Here is a 25,339-nt window from a genome sequence, read left to right as displayed (position 1 = left end):
CATTTCAGCCACAGTGTCATTATTAAAACAGATATACTGGTGGCCACAAATGAGAAGACAAACAAGGAACTATGTTCTAGAATGTGAAATATGTCAAAGAATGAAAGTATCAACAGTGAAACGACCAGCACAGACGCACCTTCTAATCTCAGATAAACCATTAGCCTGTGTTTACCTAGACCACTGTGGTCCCTTACAAAGGGATGGTAACTATAAATATATCTTGGTGGCAGTGGATTCATGCACGAGATTCATATGGTTGTGGCCCCAGCGATCGGCTGACGCCAGAACTGTTATAAAAGATTTGCGAGTCTTTATCGGCACATACGCAATTGGCATGCTACATTCTGATCAGGGTCCTGCATTTAGATCTCGAGCTTATAAGGAGGCCATGACCAGCATGGGCATTGCATTGCGGTATTCTTGTCCATTTCATCCTGAGGGAAACGGAATCGTAGAAAGAAAAAACCGTGACATAAAGCAATCTATAACGGAAAAGGTATTAGGTTCGGGAGCTGGGTGGGTCAAACATTTAATAAGTGTCCAACGTAGTCTAAATAACCTGCCAAGGAATTCTCTGAAAGGGTTCAGTCCGTACGAACTAATGTTCGGGACTAGAATGATGATCCAAGATCTTGATAGTCAGACTTCAGTGGTTAAAGACAAAAGCTTTGATATCAAAGATCGTTTGGCTATTTTGCAGGACTTAAATGAAACAAGAAAAGACCTGAGCAACATAAAGTTGAAACAACAGCCAACAACCACTGAAGAAAAACCACCTGTCCCAGCAAGGCCTGTCTGGATTCCAAAAGTCGGGGATCTGGTCAGAGAAAAGATCGCGGTAAAGAAGGAATTTGGGCCTTCTTACAGAAAAGCAGTTCCTGTCTTGTCTATCAACGGGACAAGATCAGTAGTACTACCGCCCCTTGCTGGTAAAAAGGAGAACCGAGTCATATCCATCGACCTGGTTAAACCACAATCATGTGGCCGATAACAAATAGTAGGCCAAGTGGACTCCCAAGAAGTAGCAGAACACCAATGTTTGCTACGAATACAGAGGCTCAAACTGGAAGACTGATCACATTTGGAAAATCTACAGTGAATCAACAAGGACTATGCAACAAAGCAATGGAACTTGAACCTCTTAAAACCCAAATCAAAGCTTTTCATCAAGAAACAACAACCTATGATGATGTAACTGCAGACTTTGCTAATGAAACAAAGCAAAATCCAAAAGCAATTGGAACAATTGACAGAACAGCATCCGGCTACTTCATCAACTTCGATGATTCATCTGAAGACCTGAGTGAAGCAAAGAAACAGCCATCAACAAAAACGTTTAAAGATAAAGCTAAGGAACTTCTTCAACAGCTGAAAGAAACCTATCTGATTTCTCCATGGATTGAATTTTGGGTGGCCTTAGGTGCATTTATCCTCATTCTTTGGCTCATCATGGTACTATGCTTGGGACATTTCATTGAAGGAAAATATGCTAAAATGGACACAGCAAGCCAGAAAATCAACTTGGTCCTTAAACCACACACATCTTCACACATCGAGAAAAGAGAACTTTCTTCAGTGAACTTCACAGCCAATCCTATACCAGGCGGTGTAGCATGGGACAAAACTGATTATGAAATCTATGGTCCAGTTGAAATCCTGAAGTATCCACACCAATTCAAGATCTCATTGAGTGACTTTGTAAAACCAAGCACATTTGCTGATGATTGGGACTTTGAAAGTATTAATGATATGATGTCTGATCTTGTGATGTCTGCTAAATTTACAGAACATGATTATTTGCAGGGTTCGTCTAATTATGATCAAATGTTCTGCTATACCCACTATGGTAACCATTATCTCCATAAATCTGCACAACCTAGAAATTTTTTAAATTATAACCAATAGGAACATTGTGCTACTCCTCCAAAAGATAGCTCGAAATTTTATGATAAATATTCATACTTTTCAGGGTTTAACACAAGTAATGCAGAAACATTTTATTTCAAATTGTCAAATAAGACAGGTATGAAGACCATGCTTACCAACACAAAATTGATATATTCAGATTCATTTTTTGAGCAAATTAATACATTTGGTTTTGATTTCTGGAACAGTAACATTGAAACAAAAACTGTTTGGGGTACAAAAGATTGGCAAGTACAAGGTATAAAATCATTGTTCAGAGCCTGCATGATCCCAGAACAAATTATATTTTTGAATGACACTATTCAACAAACTACCTGTCTTGGCTTAGCCAAAATCAAAGATTTGAACAAACCGTCTATTCCAAAACCAACAGTCAGCAGTAATAGCTCTATAGATGATGAGATAGACGTAAACCATATATTAAACCAAAACAGAACACATCCTGAATGGAAACAATGGTTGATCTGGCCCACAGACACAAATAACTGTCAAGACAGATTCCTGAACAAAATACAGGGGTTCAAATTGACCAGGCCAGACCCTAGATATTCCCAAAGACAACATCCAGGGATAGTAACCACCTACAGCGTGGGCAAGCTCTGCCTTCAATGGCTATAAACGTCCACACTGGCTGAAATTAAGCAACACCTAACTTTACTTACAGAAGGTGCTGACTTGCGTGATTTCATATTGGGACCACGCAAACAGCGTCAAAAACGTTTCATAGCGGCCTCTATATATGCAGCTTATAACAAATTTTGGAAAGTAACTCAAATTGAGACAGCAGAAAAAATACGGGAAATTGACCGTATTAATTTGGAAAAATCACTTTCTGTGGTGGACAATGGGTTAATGACTCTGTCCTCCAGAATATATTCTCTGGACAGCATTGTGTCTTCAGCAATCGATATAATATCGCAAGACTTACTGATGTTACAACACGGTCAGTCCCAATTGCGTTCTATTGTACAGCTTGGCTGGACGTTACAAAATCTGCGTTCAGGCTATGTGCCTTGGCGTTTAATCAACACAACGTCATTATTTAATATCTTTAACCTTACTGATAAACAAATCAGTTTGGCACAGAAGGGTGCTGACTATACAATTCTGAGCATTGAAAGACTTGAGAGATTACCATTGACAATGTCAGAACGACCTGTCATTGAATGGATAATACATGGAATAATAAATATTCCGATAACTACTTTCCAGTTTCAATTCTGCCAAAAATATATACAGGCAGGCCAGTATGAAAGGTTGGGTAAAGGATACATTAAGTCAATATGGAACTTGCCCTATACACACGAATGTGTCAGTAATAAAGGCCAGAAAGTGTTTCTCAGTGGCAATAATTGTGCAAAATCACTAAGCGGTACACTTATGTGTCAGGGTATTAGCTTGCATGGAGCCTGTGAAGGGACTTCAAATAACCTTTCATGTTACCAGCTAGGCACACCTGCAACACAAATAGAACCATTCTTTAGGAGACTCTCGAACGGGAGTTACATTCTAATAGTAGATCGCAGATGTTGTAGTTTGCTGCCCGGAAAACCTTATCTCATAACCGTGACTAGGAAGGTCATGTGCTGTGAACGAGTATTGTTACCGAACGATTCTCCAGACAGGGAGGCAAGGTTATGGCCCGATTTGAAAATTGCTTCTATTCGAATAGATACTTTAAGCAGAATGCAGACTGTGCTCCTACAGACGCCGACTAGGCTCACGTCATCAAAAGAAACATATGATCTCCAAGTTGCAAGGACAACAGAAGAGATTCATTCATTATTATCAACTAATTCCCCCATACATTTTGCAGAAATACTGAACGAAATCTTAAATATTTCTGATACCACTGGTGTCTCCAGTGTATTTAAAGCAGTGTTTTCGGGTGCTTTAACTCCATTCAAAGCCATCCTGGGTATTTTTCCAGACTTTGTCCATTCAATTTTTGGCGGACTTCCTCTCCTTTTGGGACTAGTGGCAGGCTTCCTATTTTTGATCCTGTTATTTCGCTATGGCAAACCATGTCACAGACAAAACACCTGCGACAAGGGAAGAAATGATCCTAGCCATTGGCTACCGGGACCGCATAACTAAAGTACTTGGACTAGCACGGCTTCGGGACCTGAACATGACTTGGTCTCTTTCATTTAGACCAATGTGGCAAAGTTGTGTTATGCCTGTATTAAGGTGCTTGCTATGCGGCGAAGAATGCGTGTTGGACACCTGTCTGGCACTACAATCGGATGTGCCAATGGACGCAGATACCTTGTTGGGTCCGATAACGGCTCATGCATTGTGCTGTCCCCAGCGGCTACCAATCCTGATGACGGCATTCGTGGAGACTTCACCACTACGATTGAGGGGTAGTGAAGTACAAGATGAAAGCAGCATCGATCAGGTACGACCTTCAGTCAGCTATGCTGATCAAAACATCAATGGAGGCAATCATACTCAGGCTCATGAATGCATGGTAACAACTTTTTCCGAGTTAGTGGAACTTACGCAAGAAGCTGTTGACAGTTTTTTCAACAGTCTAAATGATATGATGTTTTCACCAGAGCAGCAGGAATAACTTTGAGCAAACTAGCACTTGGAGTTCCCTACATCCTGAATTTGGCCTTCAACTTTTTAAAAAAAAGCGATATGAAAAATTTTCTCATCAGTTTGTTCAGACTGCAAGAACCTTTTTTTCCCCCAATTCCAAAATATTTACGATTTTTTGGGACACTTATCTTCTGCTTAAAGTAGACATTATTCTTAGAGAAGTGAATTTCTATTTTAGGTAGTCACGAGACATTAGCTATCCTCTAGCACTCTCATACAAAACTTTATGATTGTGATGAAATGGTCTCGCACTTTTTTTTCTGTATTAAGAGCCATTTCATGTGTATTTTTCGCATTTTTTTTAATGATGAATTTAAAATATGCGTTATATGTGTAGCATTATTAGACTGCTTGTACATATAGTACATGTGATTGTGTTTCGTATATTTCGTAGTTTCAATTTTTCAGGATACATATGAATGTATTTTGGGGTGGTACGGTATACACAAACGCTACTGGTTTCACTATGCCTAGATTTGTAAATATGGACATAGTCTACGTGGAGTGGGTGTGATGTATTCCTATAGGTACTGTATCGATTCCCCTATTCCTGACCCTGGTTTGGTTAATAATTAACTAGCAGCCATCCAACGGTGCAAAAACCGTTATCTGATTAAGCCACACCACGGCACAGAAGCGAGTTATCTGATTAGGTCATAACGCATGCCATCTAATTAGACAAGCGATATTCCTCCAGCCCCTGATAAGGCATACGGAGTTCTCAAAACAAATCAAGCCTACAGCGACCTGGGAAATTCCCATAGCCATTGTTTTGATTTCACAGAGAACTTCAGCAAAAGAATGTGCGAACGAGCCCGTTCATATGACATCCTTATTGACGTATATATGTCCATCCTTACGTCAATCTCGGCACCTTTCAGGTATAAATATTACCGACATTGCCTTAAGCAAACACATGCGGTGGTGACGAGATTGGAGCAGCGAGACGTGCCGAGGAGCCCAGCAGAGAGCGAAGCCCACAGGCGCTGCCCCGCCTTCCTGACGCGCTGAGAACGAGACGCTGCCTTTCTCCTGCTGAGAAATCCAGCTCCGGCGCTTCCAAGCAGCCCTCGCAGGCAGCTGGAATATCAAGACCTGGGATAAGAGATACCAGCCCTCCACGATTCTAGATCTCAGGTACAGAACTGAATAACCCCTTGCAGAGAATTCTCGAGTCAGTCCCTTGGCAAAACAAACTTAACTTAAACTGCTACTTATCTACTCCCGCCCACGTATTAGGCTTAGGTCAGGTACACTGGGGTAGGCGTGGTCAGAAGCACCAGTTGAGTATGATTAGTCAAATGTATATATGTATGTATCTATATTATCCATTTTAAAGTATCATATGGCTCAGAAACCATATCAATGCTTTTACAGTATTATTTTATAATTCTGTCTTTACTGTATGCACTTTACTTAACCATAAGTATTACAATAATAGCGATTCATTTCTCTTGTATGAGAAAGGAGACTGATCAATAAATAACATCTTTTTATTGAGCAACATTCCTTTTCTCTACAATCTGGTGAAACTAAGAATGCACTGAACTGACTGAGTAAAATAAGTTGTCTTTTGTTTTCACACGACTCTAGAGATACACTCTTGATTAGTGGAGAGCAAAGTTGTCATGTTCTATGGTTGTCAGAAACTAAATCCCTTCTTGTCTATCCAGGGAGGTTAAAATCCTCCTTGCCTATTCGAGAAAGTTTCTAGTGAACTCTGAGCTAGCTGGCAAACACAAAACTTTAAGTCTAATATCGTCGGTAGAAGACCTAGTTAACCTCTGCCCTAGGTCTATACTATTGAAGATATTATTCCAATGCGCAGAGCCTATTGGGATAATAGGAACTACACTACAGAAGTCCTGATCTTCCCCATCTCTATCAATACGCAGGCGATCCTTGGAGGCGCAATTATTTATAATCCCCCTAGTAGTACGATTGATTTTAGCACTCAACTCCTGGAACAAATTCTTCCTGTTTGTCTTAAACATAAAAACATTATAGTCCTTGGTGACTTCAATGTTCATTTTGACCTTCATGACAATCCCCTAACTAAACGCCTTGCAACCGATATGGAAATCATGCAACTGACACAGAAAATAGCATACCCCACATATAGAGCAGGGCATATGCTAGATCTTATCTTCACTAATATACCTAATATTATCATTACAAATATAACTCCTTTGACTTGGACGGATCACTATAGGATCGAATTTAATTTGAACCTACCTATAAAGAATAAAAGACCTTTCGTTCAGTCGACAAATTCCACAAAATGTTGGAAAAAATTCTCTGTGGAAAAATTTAAAGAAGACTTTGATTATAATTTTAGTCCTGGAACTTCCAGTGAGGAAGAAATTCGTCAATTGCTTAGCAACATTGAGAAAGCGTTGGATCATTGTTCACTATCCCGTACTATAGATCGACCTAAACGAAAAATCTCAGAGAAATGGTACGGCTCAGATCTAAAAGCTGTAAAAAGAAAATGTACCACATTGGAACACAAATGGAGACTAAGTAAAATGCTCGAAGACAGAGCTACTTATAAACATTAGCTGAAAGTATACAACACAGCTATACGCAAAGCAAAGAAAGACTATTTTTCCCAAAGAATACTAGACAACAAAAACTCCTCGAAGGAGCTTTTTAAAAAAGTAAAAGAACTCTGTAACCCACCGTGTCTCACCTCAAACTTGACTCCCTCACATGAAAAATGCTCCAAAATTTGTGATTTTTTTAGTGAAAAAATTGATAAAATCTATGCTTCCTTTATAAATAATAGCCAGGACCATGTAGAGTATCATGTTGATTCTACTCTGCAGGCCAGTTGCTCTACTTTTGGCCCTTTTTCTGAAGAAGAAGTTAGCAAAGCTATGTTAGAAATCAAATCAGGATCACCATGGGATGTCTGTCCACACTATATCTTCTCCCAGCTTACACCCGTAATATATCCAGCAGTTACAAAAGTTCTTAATCTTTCCTTGGACCAAGCTGAATTCCCAGAAGTCTGGAAAAATGCAGCTGTAATACCACTATTAAAAAAAGCCGGCGCGGACATAAACGATCCAGCCAATTACCGTCCCATCTCACAGCTTCCATATCTATCAAAGGTTTTAGAACGATTGGTAACTAAACAGTTGTCAAGCTTTCTGGAAACCAATAACCTGCTGGATGTTTCTCAGACTGGTTTTAGATCGAATAACAGTACTGAGACAACACTCCTGGCTGTGATGGACGATATTCGAATGCAGATTGATAAAGGCAAAACGGTTGCCCTGATATTACTTGATTTATCAGCGGCGTGTGATACCGTTTCCCACAAACTGCTAATAAATATGCTAGCTGCTAAGGGAATTCATGGTAAATCCCTGAACTGGCTGGAGTCTTTTCTATCGAATAGATCCCAGTCCATCTGTTTAGGAAACTTTACCTCCACTCCTCGGAAGATCAAATATGGGGTGCCACAGGGAGCAACATTGAGCCCAACATTGTTCAATGTTTGTTTCTTCATTGGCATCTATAGGCAATAAATGGGGTATCAATATCTGCTCTTATGCTGATGATACTCAGTTGATGGTAACCCTCAATGGTGAAGAGGACGCCAAAAACAGGTTACATAACTGCCTGTCAGAGCCATCTAACTGGATGCATGGGCACTACCTGAAATTAAATGCTGACAAGTCAGAAATTCTTTTATTCGGCGGATCCAAACAGCTTTGGGACAGCTCTTGGTGGCCAAATACTTTAGGTACTCCACCAAACCCAACCCTGACCGCTAGAAACCTGGGAATCCATATGGACACCACTTTATCTATGAAGCATCATGTTACCACAATCTGTGGCAAAGGATTTGCCATACTAAAAATGCTGAAACGTGTTTTTCCCTGGATTCCGATGGAATGTAGACAGATTTTAGTTCAATCTTTACTGACTAGTAGGTTGGACTATGGCAACTCGCTGTTTGTTGGTATGGCGGATTATTTATTTTCAAAACTACAGCTGGTCCAGAACGCGGCAGCCAAAGCTGTCTGTGGTAAGAAAAAGTACGATTCTGCTACAAACTGCCTGAGAACGTTACATTGGCTGCCTATGAGGCAAAGAGCAGTATTTAAAATGTTGTGCATTGCTCATAAAACTTTGCATAATACTGGCCCTTACATCTTGCGGAACAGAATCAAGCTCTATGCCCCAGTTCGGAATTTACGTTCACAAGCCACAGCTAAAGCAGTCACCACACGAATAAAACTATCCAGGATGGGCGGGCGTGCCTTTTCGCACCTTGCCGCTAAGTGTTGGAATGACTTGCCTATCGATCTTCGATGTACTGATTGTTACCTCACTTTCAGGAAAAAACTATAAACTGCATTATTCCCTAAATAGAATATATAGTAGTCCCTGGTAATTTGTTTATGGTTTACTGTTTAAATTTAGCGCCGTGATATCCTTGTTGGATGAGTGTCGCGCTTTAGAAGTACATATAACAATAACAACAATAACAATTTGTAAAAGTTGAACTTTAGAAAGAGCTGGTACAGCTGCAGGCTGAGTGCAGTAATTCATACTTTGAAAAATGTATAGAACACTTTTATGGACCACAAGGTGTTCTGAAACTAACCAGTTACTGACTAAGAGGCCAGAAAAGAGCAATGCTTGCCCTTCTTCATGGAATTGTACAACTCGGGATTGTACAATGACTCGAGGTGGTGAGGGATTGCTTTGTTTAGGTGCTCAATATGAGAGGGAAGTATCGATAAAACCTGAAATCTTGCAGTTATCTTGCAGGAAAATTTAATTGGAGCCGAACACGTCTTCCACAAGACATTTAATGCTCAAAAATGCAAAATTCTTGTCAAGCTAAATTTCTAAATTTTGTGGGCATGAAAAACGTGTGCTGGCCTATGTCAAGCCTAATGATTTGGAGTATATAGGACTATCCTCATTGCGAGTGAATATCATTATATATACACACATATACATGTATATAAACATTAATTAAAATAGCACTAATAAAACCTAATAATACCTAGTCTCAAAATAATGTTATTATAAAGTTCCAACACTAAACGGTTCAACTTCAGTCTTGATGTAAATGCTGTTCCTTGCTAGAGTCTGTGGAACACTGAGAGTAACTTATTAAATCAGAATGCTTGTAATGGTGTCATTGCCTACTGACCTTGGCATGCATTTTAAGTTTAGTGCAAGTCTGAAGCAGGGTCACAAAGTAGAGGTGGACATTTGCCTTCATTCTCTGCCTTGGGGGGATACTGGGACTGGACTGTCCCAGGCATGTCCCCCTGCACTTTGTTCGTGACTGCCTGTTTATCTGCTGTATTGGCTTTTATTGTGGCCCTGATGTCGCACTAGCCTAAAGTGTGCACAGACGAACAGGCCTGTCCCTGAACACCTGCCCTGTGACCTTGAGGGGGTGCCACGCACGTCATCATATCTAACAGAAGACTCCCCTCCCTGTACAGGTGAAGCAGTGGTCCCAGTGCACCATATGTAGTGAATTCTTAGCATGTCCAGGCCTTGTTTATCTGTGTCTGTGAGAATGTGCCTCACCGGCCACCCTCGTGTAAAGTTCTGTTGTGTGTCAGCCTGGGGCGTTAGGAGCTACAATTTGGATGGGCAGAGGGTGATTTTGATTAATTATATCCCACGTTTTACACACACACAGACCATGGGGTGCACTGTACTCTGATTCGCATATCGTGTCTAATCGGTAATTAATATCAAATTATGTTCTGGCCTTGACACCTGAGAGGGTATGGGCGGATGTATCTAAGGACACTCATTTTAACACTAATTCCCATTCTCAAATGAGTACATCCGGTTTTCCGTGTGCCATTCGCAGCAGCTTACAGATGGGGGTACCTGTCCGTGAATGGTAATCTGCAAGGGGGGCATAACTCCTGAGTCTCTGACAGTCTGTCCTGGGCCCCCACTGTCTGCAGGGCCGGGCCCCTCGAGGTGCTGATCCGCAATGAGGGAGGACACGAGAAGCAGCAGCGAAGGAGTGATCTCCGCAGCCATCTTTCACCCACACTCGTCATTTCTCTCAGACCTCAGTGATGGCTTCCGTGCCTCCCACTCTCCACAAGATCACAGGAAACAGACAACTCTGCTGAGCGTGTACGGTTTTTTACAAAAGGCACTTCCTCAATACTCGTGCAGGGAACACTGGGGTTACCACAAACCTTGCAGTCAGTGATCAGACCAGAGATGTAAAATATAAAGACATATTTTGCTGCATCTGACAACTTATGAAATGGAATTAGATAAAAAGCTGATCTATAACAAGCACGTTCCTTGCGCTAAAAGGAGGCAGCAGGGGGAGGGGCGAGAGGAGGGGGCGAGTGAAAGCGTTTCACTTGCGAGCGTGAGCAGCGCCAGGAGCGATAATTGCTACCATATGGTGCAGCGCACTCCCGCAAGTGAATCGCCACACATGCACGCGTTGCCATTAAAGGCACTAGAACGCATGCACATTTTTGGCTTAACAGCCAAAGCGATTGCAAAAGGACTTTTTGCCTATGCAGCAAATGCGCACTGCGTAGGCGAGACCTAAAAAGGGTGGGGTTAAGCGATGAGCCCTGAGGGATTCCTTATGGAAGATTAAATGCTTTTGCCTTAAAGCCACCACAACCAACAATTTGCCCCCTATTGGTGAAGAAGGAATGGCAAAGATTGAGGGACTTTCCCACTCGAGCCTGCTGAAGGCGCTACACCAGGCGCGTGGGTGAGATGGTATCAAATGCTGCTGATAAATCAAGCAGCCCCAGGACAGCTGCCCTACCCTGATTAACATGGCACCGGATGTTATCAGTGGTGGCAATTTGTGCAGTCTCTGTGCTATGACCACATCCAAATACATTCTGTGAGTGGTCAAGAATGTTGTAGGTATTAATCAGCCTCACATTCTTGATTGAAATATTTCTATAAACGTTTTGCAGGCGTGGGCAGAAGAGAAATAGGGTGAACATTTTTCATGTCATCAGGGTCAACATTATTTTTTTTTTAAGTCAAATGACTGTAGCTTCCTTCCAAAGATGCAGAAAGATTCCTGTATCAAAGGTATAATTGAGTACACCCTAAAGAGTCTCAGCAATATAATCAGGAACTAACTAACTACAGGATTTTAGGTGTGCCGGGATCCACTGGAGACCCAGACTTAAGGTACATTAAGAGCTCCTTGGGTATCTGCACCAAAATGGGAGGAAGGACCAAGAATCTAGGGGACACGGTTGAGATGTCCATTGCTTCAATCGAAAAACTATGAACAGCTGAGAAAGGAAATTTGGAGTAAATGTGAAGGATTTTTATCTCTGAAGGAGATAGCTAGTCTTTCACAGAACTCTTCTGGGAGATCAGTAAGGCTAGGAATTGAAGGCAGAGAAACTACTTCAATTACTTTACAGATTTCCTTAGAGTAATGTCCTTCCAGTCTTATTTATTCTGAATAGAACATTGATCTAGCAATACCAAGTTTTTATCAGTGTATAAGATATTTGTGACCCGCTTTATTAATGGGCGTGCGGTGCAATTGCCATTGCTGCTCTTGTCTATGACAAATGTGTCGATGATTTTTAAGATCGTCCGTGAACCAAATAGCTGAAGGTTTGGATTTGGTGTAGCGTTTAATTGTCAGCGGCGCGACAATATCAAGTGCTGCTCCAATCGATTTCTGAAAACCTTCAGCCTTGAGATCAGATACAGTACCCGCAGAAATGTGAGCACTATTAAGTTCCGGTTCAAGGACAGCTGGTCTAGGGATTATTTATTTTAGCCGGCTGGGGCATGATGAAAACATGTTAATTTCTGACATTTTGCATAAAAATAAAACATTCCAAAATGAGAGCTCAGGAATTATATGCTGCTGAAATCATTATTAGTCCTCTTGATGTCTCTCTTTGGGTATCCCCTTATTTTGTTACTGCCCTCTGAACTGTTACATGGAAAAGCAACAAACCATCTCATTTTTACCATCTTATATGACAAAAAGGTAACCTGTGTTTTGTTAAATCCTTCAATGATTGGGAAAACATTGAATGGAAGGCTTGCTTACCAAAAAAGCCTAGTTCATCAACGGAAAAGCAGTTTTCGAATGGTGAAAGGGAATGGGGCTGGAAATAGTTACATAACAAACGCTCAGCTACCTTTGACATGTGGAGTCCTGCTTTCAAATCAATGTATTCAGTCAACTTATTTTATGTTCCTTGTGTATTGCAACAAGTTTGTGCTTGCAAAAAATTATACTGTGAAATTGGAAATCGAGAATCAGACTCGAAAGTAATGACTAGCCAAATGATTTGCCCCACCAGTATCTTTGGGAAGAGTGAACATAAACTAAGGGGTGACAAACCCTTAAACAATATGGTAAATGTACTTGAATCTACAGGACTAATCTGCTGATTCCTCTCACTTGTAATGCATGAATCAGTTTCTCTGTCAGAAACAAAAAGGCTGTCTCCTTATATGTCACCTTATTTTCCATTATCCTAAGAGTGTCAATTTTTTCCTTCAATCTTGATGGTTATAGTTTTATATACACACTTCGGTATTTTTACAATGATTGCCAATCCTGCCTCTTCGCAAATCGTCCTCTAAGCGAGTGCAGACATCAGCTCCCTGGTTCTCTGACTCGCTGAGAGAGCTAAAACGTCGATGTAGGCAACGGGAGAGAGCCTGGCGCGTAGATTTCCTTCCGGAAAAAAAGGCCGCCTATAGAGAGGCGATCAAAAGCTATAAAGAAGGGATCAAGGCAGCCCAGGCAACTTATTATTCCGACAAAATCTTGGAAGCCAGATCAAAGCCTAAAGAAATTTTTAACATAGTAAAGCAATGCACGAATGCCCCCATTGCTCCCCCTTTAACCAAGACCAAGGAGCAATGCAATGAACTAGCGGAATTTTTTCATGACAAGGTGTTGAACATATATTCCACCTTTCCAGCCATGGCCCTGAATCATGAGGTGCCCGACCTATCCAACCCGGAAAATCTCCCCTGTTCAGGCCCGTTTACTACTGAGCCGACTCTTGATCACTTCCCTCTCCTGGACCTTGTCACCTTAGAGAAAGTGGCTCGCCAGGTTAAGTCGGGCTCCCCTCGCGACCCAGCCCCCCCAGAAATCCTGATGCAGGCAGGCGATGCCATCCTCCCTGTAGTCCTGGAACTGCTAAACTTATCTCTGTCCACTTGCACAGTTCCCACTGCCTGGAAGCAAGCCTCGGTACGGGCGCTTTTAAAAAAACCTAATTTGGACCCTGACGACCATTCCAACTATCGCCCCATCTCATTGCTCCCGTGGACTGGCAAGGTGCTGGAAAAACACATAAATGCACTCTTGGTCCAGTTTTTGGAGAATCACTCCTTACTGCACACCTCCCAGACAGGCTTTAGACCTGGCCACGGGACTGAAACCGCCTTGCTAGCAGTTACCGAAGAGTCTCGAAGGATACTGGATCAGGGGGGATCAGTGGCAGTGATCCTCCTTGATCTAAGTGCTGCCTTCGATACGGTCAGCCATGTCACTCTGCTGAACCGTCTCCAGAACATCGGAGTCTCGGGAAACGCACTAAGGTGGTTCAGTTCCTTTCTGGCTGACAGATCTTTCCAGATCTTTGATGGCAACACAACATCTACCATCAAACCTCTTAGCTGTGGAGTTCCGCAGGGCTCATCGCTGAGCCCTGTACTGTTTAACGCCTATATGAAACCGCTGGCTGGGGTAGTAGAACCGTACGGCATTAAAATCGTGTCGTACGCCGACGATACCCAGCTAGTGGTTTCACTGGCCCAAGAGAACGGTGGGCAAGCCTCGGCCGGCCTGCTGAACTGCCTGGAGAGCGTGAGGGAGTGGATGACCAACTCCTCCCTCAAACTGAACGGTGGAAAAACTGAACTCATGCTCTTAGGCCCAGCCTCACCACTACCCTTCTCTTCCCTATGGCCCGCCGGTCTAGGGGTACCTCCTACCCCTAAGGACAGTGTTAAGAGCTTGGGAGTCTGGTTAGACCATAAACTCTCCTTCTCTACTCAGGCCACCAAGTTGTCTGCCACCTGTTTCGGCCTATTAAGAACGCTGAGGAAGGTCCTTTCACTTTTACCTCTAGATGCCAAGAAGGTGGCAGTACAAGGCCTCATCCAGTCCCGTTTAGACTCAAACAACGCCCTATATCTGGGGGCGCCTGAGATGACTCTTCGAAAGCTGCAGGTGGTACAAAATTGCGCAGCACGTACCATACTCCAAATTCCACGGTCACAGTCCGTCAGACAGGGACTGAAAAGCCTACATTGGCTGCCTGTGAGACAGAGAGTGGCTTTCAAGGCTCTGTGCATCACACATCGAGTTTTTTGGAAGACTGGATCAGCAATCAACACCAGCCTTGTCACCCCTTACCACCCTAACAGGAACCTCCGGTCTTCCGATGCTTTTCTGGAAGTGGTACCCAGAGTAAAGAGAGCTAGGTCGGGGGGCAGGATGTTCTCTCTGAACGCCGTCAAGTTGTGGAATGCACTCCCCCTTGACCTTCGATCCACACCCGACCTACTCCCTTTTCGCAGGAAACTGAAAACCATACTATTCAGGAAGCCCTTTTAGTTCCTCCTGTGTTCCGTCACGTCTCTGTCTAAACTCAGCGCTTGGACGCCCCTGGGCAGCAACTGCGCTTAATAAATCGATAAATAAATAAAATAAATAAATCTCTAAACTAAAGTGAAGCTTTGGCCATACTGCCTACAAGACTTTGTCTATCTTTTGTCAAAAAACAGACGAACTAATAAGATATCAGCCTAACATTTCAACTTTTGTTACACAATACTGTTTTATTATGGTATCTACAATTGCGCATAGTTTTTGTTTACCAAGGGCACTTACATGCTGGCATAACTGGAACCTCCGCTGTCACAGTGCTGTTGATGCCAAGGTTGGATAATGCTCCTTTCACAAGTCCACATGTATATGCTAAAAACTAAATAAGAAGGGCATGGGTTAGAAACGTTTTGCTTGTGATCTACAAAAAACTGGAAAACAGAATGTTCAAAATTAGCCAAAAATGGTCTAATTGAATATCTTTCCCCCCCCACATTAGTCTAAGGTTCGAAGGCTGTATATGTAATAGCAGAAATACAAGTATAAACAAATGCTGGCAAAGCCAACAGGTCCGGCCTTGGCACGCTGGTTCAAATGGTCACATTTCCTTACATTCTTTATAACATATATATATAGGCCACTAAAAGAAAACATATAGTTGCCTGAACGCGGTGACTATATGCTTGCATTAAAATTGTTACGTTTGCAAATTAACTATAACATATAACTTTAACTAAACCATATGGGTGCTACCTATCAGGCATGTGTATTTAGAATACGTATAGAAACCATTTGCAGTGTTATGCCCCTCACAGAAACATATATGACTGTGTGATGTTAATAGAAGATACTATTGCTTTGCATTAAAACAAACCGAAAATATTAGGTAAAATACACAAGGATGACAAAATAAATAAATAAATAAATGAAAGAAAGAGGCATCAACAAAATAAAGTACTGGACTACAGGCCCCGGCACTAAGGTGCACCTCTTTTAAGGTGGATGTGCACATGTGATGAGGCAAAATGCGTCACTTACAGTGCAAGAGAGCCAGTGGCTGAAATGGGCAGACACACTACCCCATTCGTGATGCTGTGGTAGCAGGAAACAAAATATGAATAATAATTGAACAGAACGATGGATGAAGAGTGCTGATCCAAAGCCCTTCTACGTATCTATATATGTTTTTTTATTGGTGATTTTCTATGGTTGCTTGAGGCTGGATAAACAACTAAAGCGGTCTACAGGTCAGACACCGCACAACAGCACTGGTGTGAACACAAAGGAAAGTATAAACCCTCAAATGCTAAATGCAATGAAGTAACACAGAAAGGCCCCAACTTCAAATAAGCACCAAAACAATGGAAAGAATAGTCAAGATATGCGATGTTTCACTGGTTTTCAAATGCTGTGTTTTGTATTATTGCTATAAAAATAATCAGAGTATGTAGTATTTATGAAGGGCTTACTGACGTACTACCAGCGTCAATGCAGAGTAAAAAACACAGCATTATGATTCCAAATCAATGGATCCCTTGTTTAGACTTAGGAAGTATGTACTACAGGATATTTTTTTTTGTTTTATTTAGCGCGAACTAGACCCGAGACATCGGGTATCAGAGCGCTTTACATAGCACCAGTGTTTAGTTTCAGAAGGACACATTTATTTTTGTTAGGCACGGGGAGATTAAGTGACTTGCCCAGAATAATAGGATGTTGAGCGTCGTTGCCGAGACTTGTACCCGGTTCCCCAGCTTCGAGGTCGACCGCTCTAGCTGTAAGGCTACATCCTGAATAAGAAACTGTAACTTGCAGTCTGAACACAGATTTTAGCAGCAAACGCATGTGTATCGACCTTTTTGGATTCCTGAGACTAAAACTAGAAATCAAGGGAAAGTGATACAAGCATTTAAACCATTGGCACGCTGTGATTCTCAGTGACAACCAGGGATCATCAAATTAATCCATGGAATTAAACAATACATATGTGGAAAAAGATACAACCTGTGACAGTTTAGAATACTCGACTGGCGATTTAAGCGTTGCAGCTCTGAAGATAGCAATCTGTGTCCAGCATCTCTTAGATCTTTGCCCGTTGTGGTGAGTACTTTGGTCACCGCACCTTAAATTACTTTTTTTGTTTATTAGCACAAAACTTCGCAAGACAATTATCAAAAAACATCATCTTTCTGAAGACATGCAAAGATCTTGGGTTTTCCCAAGCCAGACTTGAGCATCGAGATTTCAATTTTCCCCCAATAATTGCTTTTTTTCAACACAATACACTTGAGTGGCTCTAAAAGCCATAGGATGCAGAAAGCCACAAAACGACTTCTTCAATTGCAGATACCTTTAACAGTTAGCCAGTTATCCTGTGGATTGCACATTGGCTCCTGATGAAATCCCAATATCAGTCTTCATAACAGACATTCTAGCACTCAGTCAGCCCCACCCCACCAGCCTTTCATAGTCATGTATTTGTGCAGCATTCTATATTATTCAGTGGATCACGTTTCCTCTCCATGCAGTGCTTAATTTGTAAAATAAGTGCCAGTGGCCAAAGTTTTTCTCAGAAGCCCGTTGCCAGCGCCGTAGAATGTTGGGGCGACCTCGTCTTGATTCCATCTCATGCCGCTTTTGTTAACCACTGTACACTTCTTGCTTCTTTATTTCACTGATGCAGGTAATTTTCCATCTCTGCTTTCCACCTTTGTCACTGCTTTTCATCATTGTTCTTCCTCCTCCCTGCCATGTTATCTTCCGTTCTCTCTACTGATCTGGGTCAAAGTCTGATAATTAAAATTATGTGCCAGTCCCTAAAAACGAGTGACAGGTTTACTTTTAAAACTACACCACAAAAAACTAAGTGTTATTGCTTGTTCTGTGAAATGTTATGCTCCAAACGATTTTCATTGTTATATTTTAAACAATGTGTGAAGAGTGAGGTGCAGCACAATAGGTGGACGACCTAGGAGTATTGGTTGATCTAAATAATTTACTACCTATAATTTAATCTTGAGTAATTTAATACGTCTCCTTCCCGTGATTCCTGAAAAATTCAAATGAACCATAAGATGGTAGAGAAAAAAATAGTGGCCAAGTGTAAAACCCTGTTTGGTTACTTACTTGTTGGAATCTGACCTGTAAGTCCACCTGTCAGGGGACCACGGACGTAGTCGTCGGACGGGGTGAGGACTTTAACAACTGTTCGTTTCCACCCCGTCCAAAGGACTCCTACGGTCCCTTTAACTCTGCCTGGGCTTCCCCTGAGGAGGCAGAGTCCGCAATCTTGACGGCACCCACCGCGAGCCAACCAGAGACTGAGGAGGAGGATAAGGAAAGCCGGAGTCGGAGTGGAGGAGTCCCAGCGAGAGGCGAGTCGGGAGGAGATCGAAGGAAGAACGGATCGAGAAGGAGACGGCGTGGAGAAGAAGACCGAGAAGCCAGGAGGCCAACGATACTGCGATTCGCCCCGCCACACTTCAGGGGAAATGTGGCTGGAAAAGGTACAGAGTCGCATACGTAACTTCACTTTCTCACTGGGAGGAGCCGGGTAAAACTTTCCGGGGAGGTCACAGGCTGTATATGTGGACTTCTGTTAATTTTTTTCAACTCACCACTGATACCTATACCCTCGGGTTTATTTTATTTTTTGTGCATGGTGGCAGCCTTCGGTGACTTCTCACCCCCGTTCCCCTTAAAGACTTAAAGTCCAGAAGCCCGTCATCTGAAACCTTTTTTTTGTTTTCTGTTTCTTTCCTGTACCACCGGAGAGGAAACGAGACCGGCTCCCAAGAAGAAGAATCCGTTGGAAGACCTTTGAGAACTTTTGAGTTTCCCTTACCTACAACCCCCTGAGGCTTTGAGCACCCCTAATGACATCTTTAACCTTTGTTTTGGACGATAACCTTTGAAAAATAAACCCTCCTCATCCAAGCAGTTCTTGTAAGTGTCATCGATACCCCCACATCCCGCTGCCCAGTCTCACAAGTGGCGAGCCAGATAGGAGTCTTGGAGGCGAACCACCATCCGATAAAGGATGGAAAACCTTATACATCAGATGAAGGAAGGGCAAGCGAAATTAGAATGGGCCATAGAACGGACTTCCACACAAACAGAGGCGGACCGGACTGCCTTTAACCAGGCCACACAAAATCAAGCTGATAATCTTCTCAAGCTGGCCTAGGGGCAGACCCAGCTCATGACTATCCTGGGACAGGGAAGGCCTACCGCCCCACCCCTGGGTACTGTAGTCCTCCTACAAAAATACACCCCAGGGGATGAACCCCTAGCTTTTTTTTTAATTTTGAAAGGGCTGCTAGGGCTAGCGCCTGGTATGGGGACAGATGGCTGTTTTACCATGCGCCCCTCTTAACAGGAGAGGCTCAAGCAGCCTATCAGATGGTGAACAAAGATGGAACCTGTGCTTACGCCTTGGTAAAACAATACATCATAGATCGTCTAGGAGTGTATGAAGAAACCCATAGGTTGAGGTTCCGCCAGGAACGAGGGGCCCCGGGAGACCTCCCCAAGACTTTGTTTTACAAATTGAAGGAGGCAGCAGACCTCTGGCTTAAACCTCAAGAATCTAGTGTGGAAGACCTAATGAATAAAGTATATCTAGAGCAGTTCCTGGAGGCACTTCCATATGGCACACCGCGCTGGCTAAAGCAGCATGCAGGGCTAACATTAGAACACGCCATAGAGATGGCCACCTCCTATGCCAGGGCCCAGGGGGGACCGTATGTCAGGGAACCAGAGAAACTCACTAAAAACGAGACACCTGTGAAAACAGAGAAGAAGCCACAAAAAGGGAAAATCAAACCTCCTCGTCCCCGTTTTTCACGACCTGAAATTCCCACCGCCTCGGGCCCCAATGCTACGACTGCGGAGAGTGGGGCCACATAGCCCGATATTGTCGGAAGAGGAAAGAAAAAGAGGAAGAGCCAATGGACGTGAGCTATGCGCCCCGCTCTATTCTGTACGCTCAAGAAACCGGGACAGTGTTTTATGTAAGTGTGACCATAAACGAGAAAAATGTAAGAGCTCTACTAGACTCCGGATGTAAGCACTCGTGGTAAGGCAGGAGTTAGTCTCACCTTCTTGTATCATACCCGGAAGAACTGTCCACATCCGGTGTGTTCACGGAGATATCAAAGAGTACCCCGTGGCTAAGATCACTCTTTATAATGCTTCAGGGAAGGGAACAGAGGTAGTGGTGGGGGTATTGTCGAGCCTCCCGGAACCCGTCATCATAGGGATCGACAATCCTTGTTTCAACTCCCTTCTGTTCGAAGCACTCAAACACTTAAGAAAAGCACATGATTCCCTCCTTCTGTCTGAACCTTGGGCAAGAGACACTCACTTCAGGACAGCTCAATTGAACAACGCTAGCCTTACCAATGCCTGGCAAAAAGCCCGCGATGGCCAAGACCCTCTAACCCGAGTCTACCCCACTTTCATAGAAAAAAACGGTCTGCTTTATAGATTGGCCAAACCAGACGGGGTCCCTCAGTTGTTAGTTCCAACCAGCTTTCGAGAGCAGATCCTGTTTTTTGCTTATGGACATCGATTGGCTGGACACTTCGGGGCTGAAAAGACAGGACAGGCCATACTCCAACACTTATTCTGGCCTGGGGTATACGCACAAATACAAAAATATTGTCAAGAATGTAGGATATGTCAAAGACGCCCCCAGCCCCTTTGAATCCCTTACCCATAATAGGCACTCCCTTTGACAGGTTAGGGATGGAGACCTCATCGGACCCTTGCCCAAATCAGGAATGGGACACCAAAACGCCCTGGTATTGGTGGATTACGACACCCGCTACCCGGAAGCCTTTCCCCTCCGGGCAGCCACCTCCTCGGCCATAGCACAAAGATTGGTGGAGGTATTTTCGCGCATGGGGTTCCCCAGAGAGATCGTTACCTATCAGGGCACCCCGTTTGTATCGCGCCTGATGAAACAAGTGTGCGAACAACTGAGAATTAAACACATCAAGACGTCTGTTTACCATCCCCAGACAGATGGATTGGTTGAGCGTTATAACAGCTCTCTAAAGCTCACCCTAAAAAATTGCTGTCTGGGGATGGTAAAAACTGGGACCAACTGTTGCCTCTAGCTGTTTTTGTTCTACGTAGTCAGACCCAAGCTAGCTTAGGCACTTCACCGTTCGAGCTGCTGTTCGGACGGAAACCTAGAACATTGTTGGAGATCACGGAAGACAGTTGGGAGAAAGAGGGGGCACAAGAGGCTGAGGCTCTTTTGGACTACACCCGACAATTGCAAACTCGGCTCCACAAGCTTAGAACCCTTGCCGATGACCATCTCGCCATTGCTCAAATAAAACAGAAGGCTTTTTATGACAAAGTTAAAACGTGGAGGGAACTAAACGTAGGAGACTGGGCTTTAATCTTGTTACCCACTTCTACCCACAAACTAAGGAAAGAATGGCAGGGACCCTTCAAAATCATCCGAAAGATAGGGCGTACCACCTACCTGCTACAACTATCAGGGAACAAAACCCAAATGTATCATATTAACATCCTTAAGAAATGGCTAGGGACCCCACCTCAAGATGTGCACACGGTCGCTACTGCCTCGCCCCCTTCTCATACGGTCAGAGATACCCCTATCAATCCGGACCTCTCCATACAACAGAAAGAAGAGGTTCTCTCCCTTCTCCTCCGCTACCCTGCTGTGTTCTCAGGCCAGCCAGGTAGGACTCACCTAGCAGAACATGCCATCCCTACGCCCCCGGGTGTTGTAGTGAAACAAAAACCTTACAGCATCCCTGAGGCCCGGCGTCTCGCCTTTCAGAACGAAGTGAACAATATGCTACGATCTGGCATGATCGTTCCCTCGCGCAGTAACTGGTGCTCGCCGGTGGTCCTTGTACCAAAACTGGATGGTAGCATCCGGTTTTGCATCGACTTCCGAGCTGTCAATAGGGTGTCTAAGCAGGATGCATATACCCTCCCTAGGGTGGACGAGCTGCTATAACGCCTTGGTGAGGCCAGATATATTACTACCATCTCCCTCACCAAGGGATACTGGCAGATACCACTAGCACCCGCAGATAGGGAAAACATAGCTTTTTCCACTCCTTCTGGCCATTTCCACTTTATCGTCCTCCCTTTTGCGTTACATGGGGCCCCAGCCACCTTTCAAAGGGCCATGGACACCTTGTTATCTCCTCATTTTGAATACGCATCAGCTTACCTAGACGACATCGTCGTTTTCAGTAAGACCTGGGAAGACCACATCACACACCTAGGCAGCATTCTCTCCAGTCTTCAATCCGCAGACTTACACATCAATGCCAAAAAGTCCAGAGTCGCCTTTAGGAAGGTCAAATACCTTGGATACGTCCTGGGAGGAGGTCAGGTAGACCCCCAATCAGAAAAAATCGAGGCCATACAAGCCGTTCCCTACCCCGTGACAAAAAGGGACCTGAGGGCCTTTTTGAGTCTGGTAGGATATTACCGCATATTTATAGTACAGTTCGCTGACCTGGCAGGACCCCTCACTGATCTCCTGCGTAAGTCACACACTTCTCCCAAATTGCCTGCCCCCTCTGAACGAGAAATCACTGCATTCCTAGCCTTGAAAACCGCTCTCACCTCCTCCCCTGTACCCATCTCCCCAGACTTCAAAAATCCCTTCATCCTACAGACGGACGACTCTGGGGTGGGAATAGGGGCCATTCTCTCACAACAGGACGAGGTCACGAAAGACCGATACTGTATATCGGTAGAAAGTTATTTCCCCGTGAACAGGCCTTTTCCACCATCGAAAAGGAGTGCCTTGCGGTTAGATGGGGGGTGGATAAACTCCGTTACTACCTGGATGGTAGACCCTTCATTTTGTATATGGATCACGCCCCCCCTAACTTGGCTCCAGCGTAACCGCGGTCACAATGAACGAATCCTCCGATGGTTCTTGGCCCTGAAGCCATATCAGATTGACGTTCGTCAATGGAAGGGTGTGGATCAGGGGAATGTGGACTTTCTGTCATGCTTTCCGACTTCCCCCGATCTGGGAAATCCCGGGGGTGGGATGTGTCAGGGGGCCACGGACGTAGTAGTCGGACGGGGTGAGGACTTTAACAACTGTTCTTTTCCACCCCGTCCACAGGACTCTTACGGTCCCTTTAACTCTGCCTGGGCCTCCCCTGAGGAGGCGGAGTCCACAATCTTGACGTCACCCACCGTGAGCCAACCAGAGACTGAGGAGGAGGATAAGGAAACGCTGTTACTAAAAATACAGAACTGGGAATCAAAGCATAAATGCTTGCACAAATCTTAAAGTCCCTTATCAATAACCAAGAAACGACGAGGCGCAAAACACGGGAGGCACAATTCCCTATACCTCCTAAATTCAGAAGCTGATTCAACAGAACCTTGCGTTCTTCAAAGATATATAGACATGTTAGCCCAGCACACTCAATATACAAATATCACACCATGCACAATCAGTGATAAAGAAGATATTTCAGAGGCGAGTCGATGTTAAGCTTCAGTTCATCCTTTATTTTTCAGTCTTTAAAATCTTTTGAAACCGCCCAGTCTTTAAAATCTTTTGAAAACGCAGATGCATTTCGTCCCAACCAGGGACTTCTTCAGGGCTTGTAAATCAAAAGTACTGATATTCTGATTGGTAATCCCTCATATATTCAGGATAGAAAATGTTTTGAATTTAGTTCATGCGCTTCCTCAACCTTTAGTTTCCAAAACGTTTTAGCAGGTACATTTTCTTTAATCAGCACAGTATCCCGGATGAAGTAATTCCGGTCCAAAAAGGGTCCTCGGTAAAGTCCGTCCCACTACACTTCCGAAAGCGCATGCAATACTGTGCTGATTAAAGAAAATGTACCTGCTAAAACGTTTTGGAAACTAAAGGTTGAGGAAGCGCATGAACTAAATTCAAAAAAATTTCTATCCTGAATATATGAGGGATTACCAATCAGAATATCTGTACTTTTGTTTTACAAGCCCTGAAGAAGTCCCTGGTTGGGACGAAACGCGTTGGCGGTTTCAAAAGATTTTAAAGACTGGGCGGTTTCAAAAGATTTTAAAGACTGAAAAATAAAGGATGAACTGAAGCTTAACATCGACTCGCCTCTGAAATATCTTCTTTATCACTGATTGTGCATGGTGTGATATTTGTATATTGAGTGTGCTGGGCTAACATGTCTATGAAACGCTGTTACTACCTGCGGGCGCGAAAGCCGGAGTCGGAGTGGAGGAGTCCCAGCGAGAGGCGAGTCGGGAGGAGATCGGAGGAAGAACGGATAGAGAAGGAGTCGGCGTGGAGAAGAAGACCGAGAAGCCAGGAGGCCAACGATACTGCGATTCGCCCGCCACACTTCAGGGGAAGTGTGGCTGGAAAAGGTAAGGAGTTGCATACGTAACTTCACTTTCTAACGGGGAGGGGCCGGGTAAAACTTTACGGGGAGGTCATGGGCTGTATATGTGGACTTCTGTTAATTTTTTCCACTCACCACTGATACCTACACCCTCCGGTTTAGTTTATTTTTTGTGCATGGTGGCAGCCTTCGGTGACTCCTCACCCCCGTTCCCCTTAAAGACTTTGGGCCAGATGTAGGAGGCCATTTACCGACCGGTAAATGGGTATTTGGGATGTAGGGGCATCATTTTACAGATTCGGTAAATTTACCGAATCGGTAAATTTACCGATTCTGTAAAATACCGAATCGGTATTTTTACCGATTCGGAAAATCCCAGATGTAGGTGGGACTCTTTTGAGTCCCAATGGCCTTACAGAATCGGTATTTTACCACCCAATCCAATTGGGTGGTAAAATACCGAATCCAGGTGTGCATGCACATGTGTGCATGCACACCTAGCCATGTGACAGACAGACATGCCCTTAGGGCATGTCTGTGTGCCACATGGCACACATGCCCGTCTTTGGGGTGCTGGAGGGTGTCAAAGTGACACCCCCTGCACCCTTGCTGGAATCGGTATTTACCAAATCGGTAAATACAGATTCGGTAATGCCCATTGATTCCTATGGGCTTCAATGCCCATAGGAATCAATGGGCATTACCGAATCGGTATTTACAGAATCGGTAAATACCGAATCTTAACGATTCGGTATTTACCGATTCAGAAATACCTACATCCCCCCCCCCCCTATTTTACCACTTCTTAAATACCGAATCGGTAAAATTCGGTATTTAA

General features: G+C 43.7%; 1 protein-coding gene across 2 annotated transcripts in view; it reads right to left on the bottom strand.

The window, feature by feature from the left end:
• TRAPPC6A (trafficking protein particle complex subunit 6A) overlaps window positions 1-25,339 on the bottom strand; it is a 603,570-nt gene that overhangs the window by 71,133 nt on the left and 507,098 nt on the right. For both annotated transcript variants that reach the window (XM_078660938.1, XM_078660939.1), the window contains one exon: window positions 15,419-15,512. In XM_078660938.1, the coding sequence (XP_078517064.1) occupies window positions 15,419-15,512 (94 nt within the window). The remainder of the gene's footprint in view (window positions 1-15,418; window positions 15,513-25,339) is intronic.

This window comes from Lissotriton helveticus, chromosome 9 (genome assembly GCF_964261635.1).
Source record: "Lissotriton helveticus chromosome 9, aLisHel1.1, whole genome shotgun sequence".
In the NCBI taxonomy this organism is placed as follows: Eukaryota; Metazoa; Chordata; class Amphibia; order Caudata; family Salamandridae; genus Lissotriton; species Lissotriton helveticus.
Note: the sequence above shows the minus strand (reverse complement) of the source record. Positions and strands in the feature narration are given on the sequence as shown.